General features: G+C 37.5%; 1 protein-coding gene across 7 annotated transcripts in view; it reads right to left on the reverse strand.

The window, feature by feature from the left end:
- Positions 1-3,213: 3,213 nt before the first annotated feature.
- PLCZ1 (phospholipase C zeta 1) overlaps positions 3,214-15,181 on the reverse strand; it is a 46,439-nt gene continuing 34,471 nt past the window's right edge. For all 7 annotated transcript variants that reach the window (XM_019834609.3, XM_023256807.2, XM_006933552.5 and 4 more), the window contains 3 exons: positions 8,890-9,022; positions 4,149-4,298; positions 3,214-3,358 (listed from right to left, as the gene is read on the reverse strand). In XM_019834609.3, the coding sequence (XP_019690168.1) occupies positions 3,273-3,358; positions 4,149-4,298; positions 8,890-9,022 (369 nt within the window). In that variant the 3' untranslated portion in view covers positions 3,214-3,272. The remainder of the gene's footprint in view (positions 3,359-4,148; positions 4,299-8,889; positions 9,023-15,181) is intronic.

Below are 15,181 nucleotides of genomic sequence, written 5' to 3' on the forward strand. Positions count from 1 at the left end.
AGAATAAAAAATGCATCATAAGAATCTTTTGTTGGTGCAAATATTTCTAGGGGGTTATTACTTTGAAATAAATGCAATTTAACAAACGTTTATATAGCTCCAAGACTATGGAATCTTAATTACTTCTGCAAAATGAAATTCATGTATTGTCCCAATAAAATGTTCATTGTTCAAGTCCATAAAGCCTTCGCTGAAAGTGATTCCATTCTCTCTATACCAATCTACAACGTGAGCTTCTTACCACTGGGGCTCCCAAATATTCCTTGAAATTTACATAAAGGTTTTAACTGCAACTTTTGGAGGTACTATCTTGGGTGCATTGTCTGTATCCCTCAGAAGCACAATGTACTACGCAAAATTACAATAAAGACCTCTTTTTATGGCTCCAGGGAGCTTCTCCACATTTCTTTAAGAGATAGAGCAACTTCACTCCTCAGCAACCAGCATCATTGGCCTCCAGTGGCCACCATCTCTCAAACAAAAGTCAGAGTAAGCCAAATGGGGAGATTGTGCTCTTTCTGTTTTCTATCTGAGGCCCTAAACAACCACAAGCATTAAAAAAAGAGAAAATGTCACAATCAACAACATAACAAAACTTTCCTGTCACACTGATCACTATATGGCAGTACATGTTACAGAAGGAGAAGCCAAGTTTATGTCTATGCCCTCCAGCCAAAGATCACCAGGAACACATACAGTTGGGTTTATGCTTGTTGTAATGAAAGTGATGCACAAATGGGGAACCATGGAGCAACTCAGTGATAGGATATTGAAGAGCACTTAATATTGGATTTAGGCTTGTGTTAGATGGTTTGTGAGGGGCTTCAAGGAAGTAGGGCTCTCCTCTGCATTGGATGTTGTCAAGAATTGGGGGCAATTCTATGATTGGAATAAATCTCATCCATAAGATAAAAAGAATAAATCAAGGCAAAAGGTATAATTGGTAAAGAATCAACAGCCATTCATGTTAGCCAGGATAGGAAGATGTTTGGCATTTTTGTTTTTGGACAATATTCACATGTTTAGTCATGGTTACAAAGTAATCTTGTTTTTTTCTTGACCCATTGTAGTCACAGAGTGTCCTTGTCTGGTGTTGTTCTGTGAAGTCAGTCATGGTCAACAGGACACTATTGCCTAACTGTGTCAGGTAAGCTCCTACCAATGACAGGGCCTACCTGATAGTGCCACAGGAGTTCCTGACTATCATTTTGTCAGTTGTATGGAAATGTACTCCAAAAAACATGACCTAGACTAAAAGATTGTAGACAGCTTCTCTGAGGAACTGACATTTCCCCTAAGAGTTTAAGAGGTAATCTGTTGCCACAGCCCAAGGGCTCATTTAGCCCTTTCATTCTGTTTCCTTCCCCTCACCAACACTATTTTTTCCTGCAAGTGAATTATGCCTAGTCAAAGCTGGCTTCTCACATCATTCCCAACTTTCTCTAAAGTGAGAACATTCCCTGGCTCTGGAGTTTCTATGGTAGTTTCTATTGTGAGAAAATTAATAATAATAATAATAGTAGTAGTAGTAGCAGTAATAGTAATAAGAACAATAATAATAATAATATTCCAGTACAATTCAAAAGGAAAGTAAATGATAAATAATGTATACAAAAAATAGAACCAAAGATGTTTAAGGGTATTATAAGATTATTGGGCAGGAAATAAAATAATCTAAATGCTTCCTTTCAAAAGTGCCTATCTGATGTAGAGTGGGGATACTGAAAATAAAGGATTTGGTCTTCAAAGTTAGTGAGCTGAATTTAATTAGTACCTGAAGAAAAAGTGAGAAAAAAAATACATATATCTTTTTTTCTCCCTCATTTCAAGTCTTGGTGGTATAAACAAGAAATAGAAGTTTATACTGCTGTAGAATTAGTGAACTCTTGCCTAACTCACCTGATCAGTCTTTAAATCTCATGGAATTCCAGATCTTCAAAAGGCTTTAGGAGTTTAGAAAAGGTTAAAGCCTTGGGCCAATGAGCTGAATATCTCACCTGCTAATATTCTGAACAATAGGTGTTTTAAACAAGATCTTTTTCTTATTTGGCAAAATAAAAAGCATCCCTCTGGGAAGTGGCTGTGCCTCTCTATGCGGAAGAGTGTACCCCACTCTTAAATCTAGAAACTGTATAAGAGAGCATCTTGATGATGATGTACTGGGACAGTTCTTACTGCTTATGGCTTCAGTATTTGAATTCCCAGTGGCATTATTATTTTAAATATTTGGTTTTGAGGGTAAGTCATAGTAGTAAAATATGGTAAATGGGTTATTTTTTATTTTTCTAGCTAGCAAGAGATAATGCATTAGTAAACACCTCAAACCATCACTTGTGATTTTAGTTATAAGTTCAGATTTAATTTCAACAAATACCTATCAGGGTCCCCTAATCAGTCGAAAATTGTGCTAGGTACTTTCGCCTCACTCCATGCCACAATGCAGTAGGGTAAGTATTAATATGCCTGTTTTTTGAAGAAGAGTTCATAAGAAACTGTATTATTCTCCATATATCATTTAGTAAATCAAAATCCTGCTGATGGTGAAAAGCCCAGCCTATGAAATAGCACAGGAATCCCATCTCTGACCAAGAGACAACCTTCAAAGTACATTTAGCACAGATTCAGAAACATTGTGGGTTAATTCAGAGATGCAAGCCTAGAAACCCACGTAGTAGATCTCTTTTACAGGTATGGAGATTGAATTCCATTTGACTGCAAATCAATTTCATATACACTCATAAAAATGTCTGTGTAATTACAGGGTACCAAATCCAATGCACAGCATCTAAGAACTAGCTCGAGAAGGCAGGGGCTAATTACTGTCTAGGATATAAAAGGGCACAAAGCACCTGGGAATCTCATTCCTTTTCACCACCACTTGCAGTAGTGGGTGTCAAGAAGTTAAAACACTCTTAGATTTCACATTTCTTTTTACTGATAAATATTTGCCAACATATCTTATATAATCAGACATATTTTAAGAGCTTGTAAGTTCTACCAATTTAAAATGATACAAGCAGGTGGCAAGAGCAGCTTCAGCAATAGAGGAACAGGAAAATCTGGCTGACAAGAATGCCACACTGTTGCGAACCTCTGAAGGTTTGGTTCTCCTTTTCCACCATTCTATTTTGCGAGTTACAGGTGAACTTGCTCAATATTTCTGTTTTTGCAAATAATTATTTTGCTTCATGTTAAAAAAAAAAGATATAGACATTCATTTTGGCTGTTTTATTACGATGTATAGCTAATGATATGTCAGGTGCTATTAATTGCTATCTGACGTACCAAATGTAAACAAACAGTGAGGCAGGCTCAAGACTCTCGCCCATTTTGGAAAACAGAGGAACACGACGGTAACCTGCAAAAGGAATCAGAGCTAATTAGAACAATAAAGATAAATTAGCAGTGTTCCCGATAGAGCTGCTGAGAAAGAACATTATCTTTACTAAGCATAGGTAAAAACTATGACAGCATAGTTATATTCATCTTGCGTGTTAATTCCCCACAAACTATAAAATATTTGAAGCTTCTATTTTGACTTCTTACTGCCTAACGCTGAACACACAGCTCACACTTCTTCTCTCTCAAAGTGCAGTGTGCTAAATTAGCCACCACCCTTCTGCTTCAGACTCTGTTTCCAAGGTACAGCTCAGATGGTGTTAGAGAAGTAAACACAAACACGTTGGGACGAGGTAATTGGGGGCAGAGTATAAATCACCCCAGCAAGCTGACTACAACATAAAGGCAGCCCTGAAAAGAGTCAAGAAGGGATTGTCTTGGGTTCCCAGTCTCTCCTTGGGTAGAAGAATGGGTCACTGCTTGTCCCTTCTCTTTGATTCCCATCCTTTATTTCTTTGTGGTAGTCATGACTACTCTTAATTGAAACAAAAGAGCGATGATCCATGTAAAGACATGCTCATACATACCAAGTTGGTCTAATTTGTCTTCCCGGCAATCCCAAACCACAACCCTACCTTCCATGTGAAAACGCATTTCTATAATTCCACTGAGAGAAAATGTGTGTCAATTCATAAAATTTCCTTTACATCTGACTCTCATGAATAGAGCTATTTGGTATATCAATGTGTGTCTTTGGTAAATTTAAATTATAATTGGTATCACAATCCTGTTACTTTTAGGAATATTACCTTTGTTCATGCTTAAAACTGGTAAAGTATATTGGCCAAGAAATTCATTTCCAGTTATTAAACCTTGACTTTCAACAACAAAACGCATCAATGCCAATTCTGGCACTTGAATAATAAATGTGAACGTTTCATTCCATCTTGGACTAAAAGCTGAAAGATAAAGGAAGATATAATCAAAGAATCATAGACGTGTTCTTTAGGGAATAACACATAATAGCTGCTCTCTGAAATTTTTCTTTTCAACACTTAGTAATGTTAATAGCTTATGTTTTAGAGCACTTGAATTTTTCACTCATCCAATGAGAAAGGAATAATAATGACAGTAGCAATAATTATTGGGTCTTTAGTATTGCTGGGCAATATAAGAACTTTAAGTAGATAATATCATTTAATTCTTACCACAAACCAATCAGGGTTATTACAACCCATATTTACGGATGAGAAAACTGAGCCAGAAATATGTTACACAACTTCCTCAGGGTTTCACATACATAGTCATTAAGTGGCAGGACAAGAATTCAAACAAATGGAGTCTGATTTCAGAGCAGAAATGTTTCATTAGGCAACATGAATGCTATGTTTGGGCATTTCAGAAACAAATACATTAAATAACATAATTTTTCTATAGCAGTTCCTATTATGGGAAGAACCCCATAGACAGTTGTTGGCCTAAGAGCTAAGTTCTCCAAAGCCAGCCTTTGATCCTTCTTTTGACTAAGTGCTCACTTTAAAGTCCCAAGTTGATGAGTAAGTTAGATCTCTAGCAAAATAAATCATCCCAAACAACAATTTCTTGCCAAATAAATCCATCACAATATGACCCAAATCATCCAATTCTTAAGTGTAATTTAATGGAATCAAATTCACATCCGGGGGCCCTGGGTGGCTCAGTCGGCTAAGCGTCTGACTTCAGCCCAGGTCATGATCCCACGCTTTGTGGGCTCAAGCCCTGCATCAGGCTCTGTGCTGACAGCTTGGAGCTCAGAACCTGGAGCCTGCTTCAGATTCTGTGTCTCCCTCTGTCTCTGCCCCTCCCCTGTTTGCACTCTGTCTCCCAAAATTAAATAAAAATTTAAAAAGAAATTCACATCCAGATAAAATATAAAATCTACTTAATAAAGACTCAAAGGGGGCGCCTGGGTGGCGCAGTCGGTTAAGCGTCCGACTTCAGCCAGGTCACGATCTCGCGGTCTGTGAGTTCGAGCCCCGCGTCAGGCTCTGGGCTGATGGCTCAGAGCCTGGAGCCTGCTTCCGATTCTGTGTCTCCCTCTCTCTCTGCCCCTCCCCCGTTCATGCTCTGTCTCTCTCTGTCCCAAAAATAAATAAAAGTTGAAAAAAAAATTTTTTTTAAAATAAAGACTCAAAGGTTCAGGGTGAAATAATATGTATTGTTTTCATGTACAAAGGTAATGCTATGCCTGCTATGTCAATAGGTTTTGCTCTTTAGGTCACCCTTCCAGAAGCATTAAAGAATTTGTGACTAATTTGTCACAAATTGTAAAGAATTTGTTTTCTGTGGTACATCTGTGGTCAACAAGCACACATTTACCTGAGAGTGATCCAGAATACTATCTATGCCCATGAAAATATTAAACCAATTGACTCACACGGGTATAATGAATGTATTACCTTGCCTTAAGAAAGGAAATAATTCTGGGACACCTGGGTGGCTCAGTCAGTTAAGTGTTCAACTCTTGATTTCGGCTCAGGTCATAATCTCATGGTTCATGAGTTCGAGTCCCACATCAGCTTCTCCACTATCAGCACAGAGTCTGCTTCAGATCCTCTGTCCCCCATTCTCTCTGCCCCTCCCCCACTCATGCTCTCTAACTCAAAATAAATAAGTTAATTTAAAAAAAAGAAAAGAGAAAACTCCATAGAGTACAGGAGCAGGTCTAAGAGTCAGTTCTTTATAGACACTGCAAAATGTCTGCACAAAATTCTTATAATGACTTATCTTCCTCCTCCAACCCTAATTCACTCTAAACAGTCTCCCTTTCTCTGTCTCACATATATCATATGTATTCTATGAGAAGGTCTTTTTATTTGTGAAAGATGAAAGAAAGAAAGAAAGAAAGAAAGAAAGAAAGAAAGAAAGAAAGAAAGAAAGAAAGAAAGAAAGAAAGAAAGAAAGAAAAGGAAGGAGGAAAGAAGGGAAGTAAATCAGGATACCAAATTTGATAGTTACAGTTTTCTCTGGCATGACCAAAACTGAAGAATTGCTTCCACACCTTACCCAAATATGATCTTTTTCCTTCCACTCTCATGTCTCTTATTACACCACAATTACTCTAGCAGCTAAGCCACCTTAGTATCCCCCTTTGTCCAGCTTTCTAGACTTTTACTCCTGCTAGTCTTCCTCACATAAGTCCTCCATTGCTTTTCTGATGCCTGCGCCTTCTTTGGCCTGAATTCCCCATCCTCTAGCCGTGAAGTCATATCCTGACTCTATTTTGTATTCCTCTTTTCCCCCACATACACGTCTTCCTACCTAATCTGTATAAATAATCTCCTTAAAGCTCAACTATATTAGTGTTATATCCCTGCTTAAGAGTTTTAATTCTATTCATTTTCTACATACAACACAGAAAAGAAGGTACCTAACACCTCATCATGGCTCTCATGATTTTCCATGACCGTTCCCAACCTAACTTTTATATTTTATCTCACACTAATCCCTCTTAAGTACCCTGTACTTCACCCATTTTAAACTTCAGTACTTTCACCTAGCGTGTTTGAAGTTAGTCTTCTCCAGGTTTTAGCGTGCATATTATTCCTTTTGCCTGCAATGCTTTCATCCACAATCTCTGGGGAAAAAATCCTATTCATTCTCCAAAACCATCTCCAAATGTGCCCCTTCCACTACAATTCTCTGTACTTTCCTTAATACACTAATGACTTGGGGCACCTGGGGGCTCAGCCGGTCAAGCGTTTGACTTAGGTCGTAATGTCACAGTTCGTGAGTTCGAACTCTGTGTCTGGCTGACAGTGCAGATCCTGCTTGGAATTCATTCTCTCTCTCTCTCTCTCTGCTCTCTCTCTCTCTCCCTCTTCCCCTCCCCTGCATGCTCTCATTCTATCTCAAATAAAGAAATAAACTTAAAAAAAAAACACTAATGACTCTCGTGATAGTTTTATTGTATCTCATGTCCCATACTGAACTGAAAACTATCTAACATAGAGTTAGTTGGGACATACATAAATAATAATATCTTTAATAAGTGTAGATCTTAAGTTTTTTGATACTTAGCATCAGACTTCTAATAAAACAGGCTCAGTAATGTTAGATACACCAAATTCAATTTCACAGGAATATTTCCATAAAACCCAGGACGTAATCTAAATTCTAATGGGAGCTAGAAACACATTATAAGGGGTGTGCTGTATAAATAAATGTTCTGTGTATCTTGCCATGAAGATTCAAGTATGGAGATGAAGAGAACAAGAGGTAGGTTACTATAAGCTTCCTGACATAAGCAGCTACCATTTCTTGACAAATCCATTGTAATGTGCCTTCAGCTCTGAGGAACGACAAATAAGGCGGCAGGTCATCACCAATATCCCTTCCCATCGACGACCTATGATGAAGTAACCAAAACTCCCCACATCTTTTTTCCATGCCCTTTGCATGAGGGGCCACACTGGAAGAGTATTTGGGGTGTCAGTGCAGGGGGCAGATGGTGTATATTACTGGAGATTACCCACCCAATAAAAAAAAAGAGTGTTAAAACTGCACCTGTTTTTCTGTCAGTGCCATTTAATCTGGTATGTACTTTCAGACTCTGAAATGAAGCCCACTATACTTTGGGAATACCCACTCAAAGAAAATTACAGACTCAAGAATCAGTTCCAAGGTCTCCTCCAAGGTGATCCTGACTAAAGGTCAATCCCAGGAATCTACACTGTAATGTCCTTAATGGTTTCAAACTCAACCAAGAAGTGACAACATCAGTACTGTATTACATAAAATATCACAGGATTGTGGAACTGAAAATCTTACCCAAGTCACTTCCATTTCTACATTTCCCTTCTGGCAAAAATGACTGAATTATGAATCCAAATATTGTATGAGTGGGTTTCTATGGCATCTTTAGCCAGAGCCAGAAGCCACAGACCTTTGATCTAAAATAATTCAAACAGCGAAGTAAAAATGGGTAACATGCTGTATCAGAACAATTGTACATTCTTTATTTTACACAAAGGCTAGAAGCTAAGCAGCTTTGCAGCCATCAAAATGCCTCTTGAATTCAGCAATATGGTACATAAAAAAGGAGGTCAAAGTGTAAAAAAGCAGTAATTTCGGGTGCCTGGGTGGCTCAGTCGGCTAAGCATCCGACTCTTGATTTCAGCTGAGGTCATGATCTCATTTTTTTGTGGGTTCAAGCCCCACATCGGGCTCTGCACTGATAGCATGGAGTTTGCCTGGGATTCTCCCTCTCTCTCTTTGTTCCAACCCTGCTCACACTCTCTCTCAAAATAAATAAATAAACTTAAAAAAAAAAGCAGCAATTTTCAGACCAGATAAATTTTTGTATCTGTAATCTGAAAATATATTTGAACAATACATTGAATCATTATCAGATTGTTTTTGCTGTATATAACACTTTGGTCATCTTAAACCTAATGCAAAGCCCTTGCCTTATGAATAATAAATATGTATCAAAACTCTATCAATAGACAAATTATAAGCTTTCCAGCAAGAAATCTAGTAGAAGTTCAATAAAATATGTTAGGAGCTCACCATTTCTTTTAATGACACGGGTCTGCTGTTTCGTTTGATCATTTGGAACACCAAAAAGTTCTAGAATCACTAATGCGTCAGCTTTGTTAGATGATGAATGGTTACTGGGAGGTAACTGGATACCACTGATGAGCTGCACAAAAAGTATTTGAACACAGAAATTTAGCAGGATATCAAACTTTACGGTCATGTAATTTGAAAATAAAACATGTATTTCAGAAAAGATTATAGACTCTCAGTTCCCACAAAAAAATTAAGAGTGGAATATAGTGTATATTTTAAACTTTAACCCTTTTATACTCAAGCGTCAATAGGTAAATACTAGGAATATGTCTACATTATTCTAATTTCACTATATAATTATAGTAGAATTCACACTGAGTTTTATAGTTCAACGTATATTTTTATTTTTAAAGTATCTGTTTTGGGGGTGCCTGGGTGGCTCAGTCGGTTAAGCGTCTGACTCTTGATTTTGGCTCAGGTCATGATCTCACGGTCATGAGTTTGAGCCCTATATCGGGCTCCCTGCTGTCAGCACAGAGTCTGCTTCAGATCTTCTGTCCCCTCTCTCTCTCCCCCTCTCCTGCTTGAGCTCTTTCTCTCTCTCAAAAAATCAATAGATGTTAAAAAATAAAATAAAATAAATCAAATAAAGTATTTTATGGCTGTTAAAAGCCATTGCTTAAAAGTATTGTTATAATCACAGTCTACTGTAAATCAGGCCGAAGTACTCTGATAACATGAACCATTTTGAAATTCATATTGTCTGTCTACAGCCAAAAATTAGAAACAATATTAATACTACTTCTGAAATGTAAGAAAAAACACTGCATAATTTCCTATGATAGCATTCTTGATAGTATAATTTATATGTTTGGATAATTTATCACAAAATCTTTTATTATCTCTTGTTGTCAATATTATCATAACTAACCTGAGTCTGACAAAATCAATGATTTCATATGTATATTAAGAACTGGGTATCAGAACACTTAAACTAATCATAGTTTTATTTAACCTTTTATTAGTCAAACTAACTGTTGAAGCTAAGTTTTATCTTACTTTAAGGAGCAAAGTCCAAACAAAAGACAATTATTCAAGTGTATTCATTTGTAAAATGTACTAACCTAAAAATTGAGGCATAATTTTAATTTCTGAAGATTATAATAAACAGGAACAAATAAATAAGTTTCAATGAGAATGAAAGAAGGAAGGAAAGAAGGAAGAGAAAAAAAAGAAACAGAAAAAGTGCCAAGGTGTAATTTTTCCTCTCCTACATCCACACATTTAAACATTAGCTGGAAACCAGGGTGACTGTGCAAATGTTTAACAACTAGTATGGAATGGGCATTGATCGACCAGCATAAATTAGACACCAGGTTAGCTAGACAGAACATTGGCCATAAACAACTAGCACACTGACACGAGAGCCTACCAGCTGAATATCCCCTCTGCAGGTAATAGACCCTTGCCGATATGGAAAAGTTCGGCTTTTAAGTGCACATCACACCAAAAAAAAAAAAAAAATCATCTCACTAAAAATAATAATAATAATTGAATATGAGAACTGACAGAGAATTTAGAAACTATTATTCAAATAATTTTTACACTCTGATTCACAGAAGCCCTTTCAGGGGCCACCACAGAAGACAAATGTCAAACAGAAGACCTTTAGTGGTCAACAAGAGCACCTCTGCTTTCATCTATTGGCCTTATGCATCAGACTTTGAACTTGGAAAATGGTTGCACTGTTTTTATAAGTTCAAAAAGGGTTGACCTAATCTGAAACTCTTAATTTGAGAGATGACAAAGATTAAACCAGAAATGTTGAAATGTCTTTATCGGGGACATAAAGCAAATGGCAAAACTATGCCTTTTGAACCCTGAGTCATGCCTTCCCCAATTTGCACAAGTTGTAATCACAAAGCTCCCTACGATGATCAAAGCAAGCAAGAAAGACCCACGTGACTATGGCAGCAGTTTCCTGGGAAAATCATTAATCGTGCCTGTTTTACATCATGCCACTTATGTCGCTACATGAGACCCTTCAGAAGCAAACAGGTGGCATTTGTAAACATCCATGCATACTAGCCATCTTCCATCTTCTCTTTCTCAATCAAAGAGCACATATGTTCTCTTTACTATTCTTAACTTGAAAAAGAAGTCATTCATTCAATTAACTTGCATATTTTGAACATATACTTTGTGTCAGGCACTAGGGATAAGACTTGAACAAGACAGTCCTTGTCCTTACAGGGCCTTCAGACAAGTGGGGGAGAAAGACAAGTACAAGTAAATAAACAATTACAGGGGTACCTTGTTTTATTGAGCTTCATTTTATTCCATTTTGCAGATATTGCATTTTTTACAAATTGAAGGCTTGTGGCAATTCTGCATCGAGCAAGTCTATTGGCACCAGTTTTCCAACAGCATTTGCTCACTTCATGCTTCTGTGTCACATTTCAGTAATTCTCACTTTTAAACCTTTTTATTATTATTATATTATTATAGTGATCTGTGTTCGGTGATCTTTGATATTACTATGGTAATTATTTGGGGGTGCCACAAACCATGCCCATGTAAATCAGCAAACTAATAAATGTGTGTGTGTTCCAACTGCAGATGTGGTGGAGACAGCAAGAGAATTACAATCAGCAGTGGAGCCTGAAGATGTGATTGAATTACTCCAATCTCATGATAAAACTTGAACAGATAAGTTTCATCCTGGGGAAGATGCTGTGATGATTGTTGAAATGACAACAAAGGATTTAGAATATTACATCAACTTAGCTGATGGAACAGTACCACACTACCCAAATCTCCAGCAACTGCCACCCTGATCAGTCAACAGCCATCAACATTGAGGCAAGACCCTCCACCAGCAAAAAGATTATGACTTGCTGAAAGCTCAGATGATGGTTAGCATTTGTTAGCAACAAAGTATTTTTAATTAAGGTACGTACATTTTTTTAGACAGAATACTACTGCACACTTAATAGACTATAGTATAGTAGAAACATAACTTTCATATGTTCTGGGAGACCAAAAGATTCATTTGACTTGCTTTATTGTGATATTCACTTTATTGTGGTTGTCTGGAATGAAACCTGCAATATCTCTGACATATGCCTGTATAATACAATGGCTAGTATATGCATGTATAGGGTGTCATGGAAAAACAAAACTACAAAAAGAAGCGTAACTAATTTAGTGGAGGAAAAAAAACTTCCAAAAATAAGTGACCCTGTAAATCTTGAAAAATAAGTGTGAAGGCAACAGGCAGGTGAAAGCTGGAAGAATAATCCAGCCAAAGGAAAAAGCATAAGCAATGCATGCAGGTAGCATGTGGACAGAAAAGGCTTCCATATGGTTACCAAAAAAGCTACAAGACTGGAAGTGGTGAGAAGTGGGGCTGGAGAATCAGGCTAAGCCCCAACTAAGAAAGCAAGCAGGAAGCATAAAGAAATATTAAGTAGGCATGATGAGATTAGTACGGAGCACAATCTCTCTGGGCCACTTGTGGAAGATGGGTCAGGAGGACTGAGACAGGCTAAGTGAAAACCCCTTAGAAGGTCAAAGGAATAAATGTGATGACAGGTAACAAATTCTTTAAAAAAAAAAAAAAAAGTAGCATATGGCATCAGACCAAGAGATTGGATAAGGAAGATATTTCGAAGTAGGATCAGTGAAATTTAGAGATGGATTGAACACAGTAATTGATAAAGATGTGGAAAGAGAGGAATGGTTCCCAATTTTGTAGGCTGAGTTAATTGACACAATGAATTCGACTAAGTTCATTGACCTTTAAAGAAAATAAGATTGGACCAGGCAGGGGTGTTCAGCCTTTAATATTTTTAAGTTTGACAGAACAGGGATTAAACAGGTAAGGTTGCTAAGTAGGGTATTTAAAATATTCCTTTACATTCCAGAAATGAAGTCAGATTAAAGATTTGGGCATTGTTGGCAGTTGAAACCACGAATGTATATAAAAGGACACAAGGAGAATAGTTTGAGATGAGGATTAAGAAAAAGCCTTAGCAATATAAATATTTCAGAGCTGGGTAGAGGAAGAGGAGCCCACAAATGTGAACAAGAAAGAATCGTTTGAGACGGAGACAGGTAGGAAGAGATAGGAAAGCCCAGCACAGTAAGCAGATTTGTGAGGAATAGATCACAAAGCGGGTGATTCATCCCTTTCTCTCACTGGAACAGCAATGACAATTACTAGACTAGGTGTTTAGAACAATGCAGACTTTCGCATTTTTTCATTCATGCAAAAAGGCAACAGGGAGACCTTGGTTCAGATGTAGAAAGAGATTGAAATACCACCCACCTATTGAGGCTGAAGAGATCAACAGAAATTTAAAAGGCATTAAAGGAAATCCACGGAAGTTAAAATATTAATGTATACTTTCCAGCTAACACCATAACGAAAAAGTAAAAGAAAAATTTACTAATCTTTTAAATTGTTGTATTAAAAAATACAAAAAGAATGCCAAAGTTATATTTGCAAAGGCAGTTTAATGGACAATATTTTGCTGGATCCTAGAAAGAGTGCCAACTAATTGATTTGGGGCTGCATCGGTGCTGAAGGCAGTTTCTACCTAGCTACCGTATGCCCTTACTTTAGAGTCTCAGAATCCCTAACAACCAAGAAAAAAGTCAACTACATACTTTGGCACTATACTACTATATAGTCTATATATAGCTACTGTATATATATATTTGCTGCCACTATCTGCTGCAGTGGCTAGGATCATTTCTGTCTCATTCAATTTTGCTATACTCTCTTTCCACCTCCATCTCTGGAAAACGGCAACATCTCTTAAGTTTCCAGTCTCAGCTGGGACAAAAAGGCTAGGGCCTGAAGTGGATGAAAATAGTCCCCCAAGCCCCGTGACATCAGGACCGTAGAGGAAGGAGCCAAGGGAGGAAGACTTATGGGGGCGTGCCTTCTGGGTGATAGCATTTCCTGCACTCTGACAGCCAGGGAACCAGAGAAGGCAAGCTCTCACCAGCCAGCACAGCCAACACACTCCCGAGTGAGAACAGGAGACACAAAAAACCTGATGGGGTGAGGGGTGGCGCTAGGTGGCTCAGTTGATTAAGGGTCCTACTCTTGATTTCAGCTCAGGTCATGATCTCATGATTCATGAGATCGATCCCTGCATTGGGCTCTGTGCTGACAGCACCAAGCTTGGCTGGGATTCTCTCTCTGCTCCTCCCCCACTGAGCACACATGTGTGCATGCTCTCTCTCAAAGTAAATAAAATAAACTTAAAAAAAAAGAACCTGAGATGATTCATATGGTTCTAGGAGCAACTAGTTAATTAAAGACAGGAACTAAAGAGCCCTACCCACCCAATTTGTTGCAAACCACAGGTGCAGATACAATCTAAAATAGAATTGCTTATAACTAAATGGACAGAAAAAGCTAGGGGCTTTTCAGATGATTCAGTGACATTTAAAAAAAGGAAATAAATATAGCACTTTGGTTGTAGAAGAATAAGAAAGTTTTCAAAAAAGTCTATACTAATGGAAACAATAAATTTTAGACAACTACTTTTACTCCCAATAAAACGACACAGACTATATAATAAAACAAAAGATGAAATAACAAGACAGGAGTCAGGGGGAAAGGGTGCTGGCTAGGATACAGACAGAAATAAAAAGGAAGCAGTGTGAGGTAAATAAAAATTAGAGGGGAAGAAACCGATGATGCAGAAGAAAAATTCACATCTACATTAGAATCAGTAAAGAATAAAATCAGATATGGAGGAAAATCAAAGGCAGAAAAAAAAAAGTGAGTTGACAGAAATTAGTACACATGCAGGCAGATACTCATGAACAGCGTATGGATAATTTTGGATTCTAAGTACTAACCAAACATTATTCAGAGACAAGGGGCAAAACTTCTGAGCTGTGGAAGTCTAAATCTGGAGATTAATGAAAAGCAAGGTGCTCCTAAAATCTTTTAGTAAAATTCTGTGAAGTTAAGGAGGAAGAGAGTAGCGTATCCACGGGGTAACTAGTGGGCTGAACTCAGACTTCTCTATCACATTATTAAATGCCTAAAGACGATGGAATAAAAAAACTTTGGCAAAGAGAAGATTTCAGCATCAATATTTCTATTCACAAGCAGGGTAATCATTCATACCAGAAGTCAACAGAAAGATTTTCAGATACAGAATGGTGCTGAAATACCACTCCTTTTTAATATGTAAAATGATCAACTGGAATTTAAAGGGCATTAAAGGAAACTAGTAGAACTCAAAATATTAATGCATACTCT

Source organism: Felis catus, chromosome B4 (assembly GCF_018350175.1).
Source record: "Felis catus isolate Fca126 chromosome B4, F.catus_Fca126_mat1.0, whole genome shotgun sequence".
NCBI classification, from domain to species: domain Eukaryota; kingdom Metazoa; phylum Chordata; class Mammalia; order Carnivora; family Felidae; genus Felis; species Felis catus.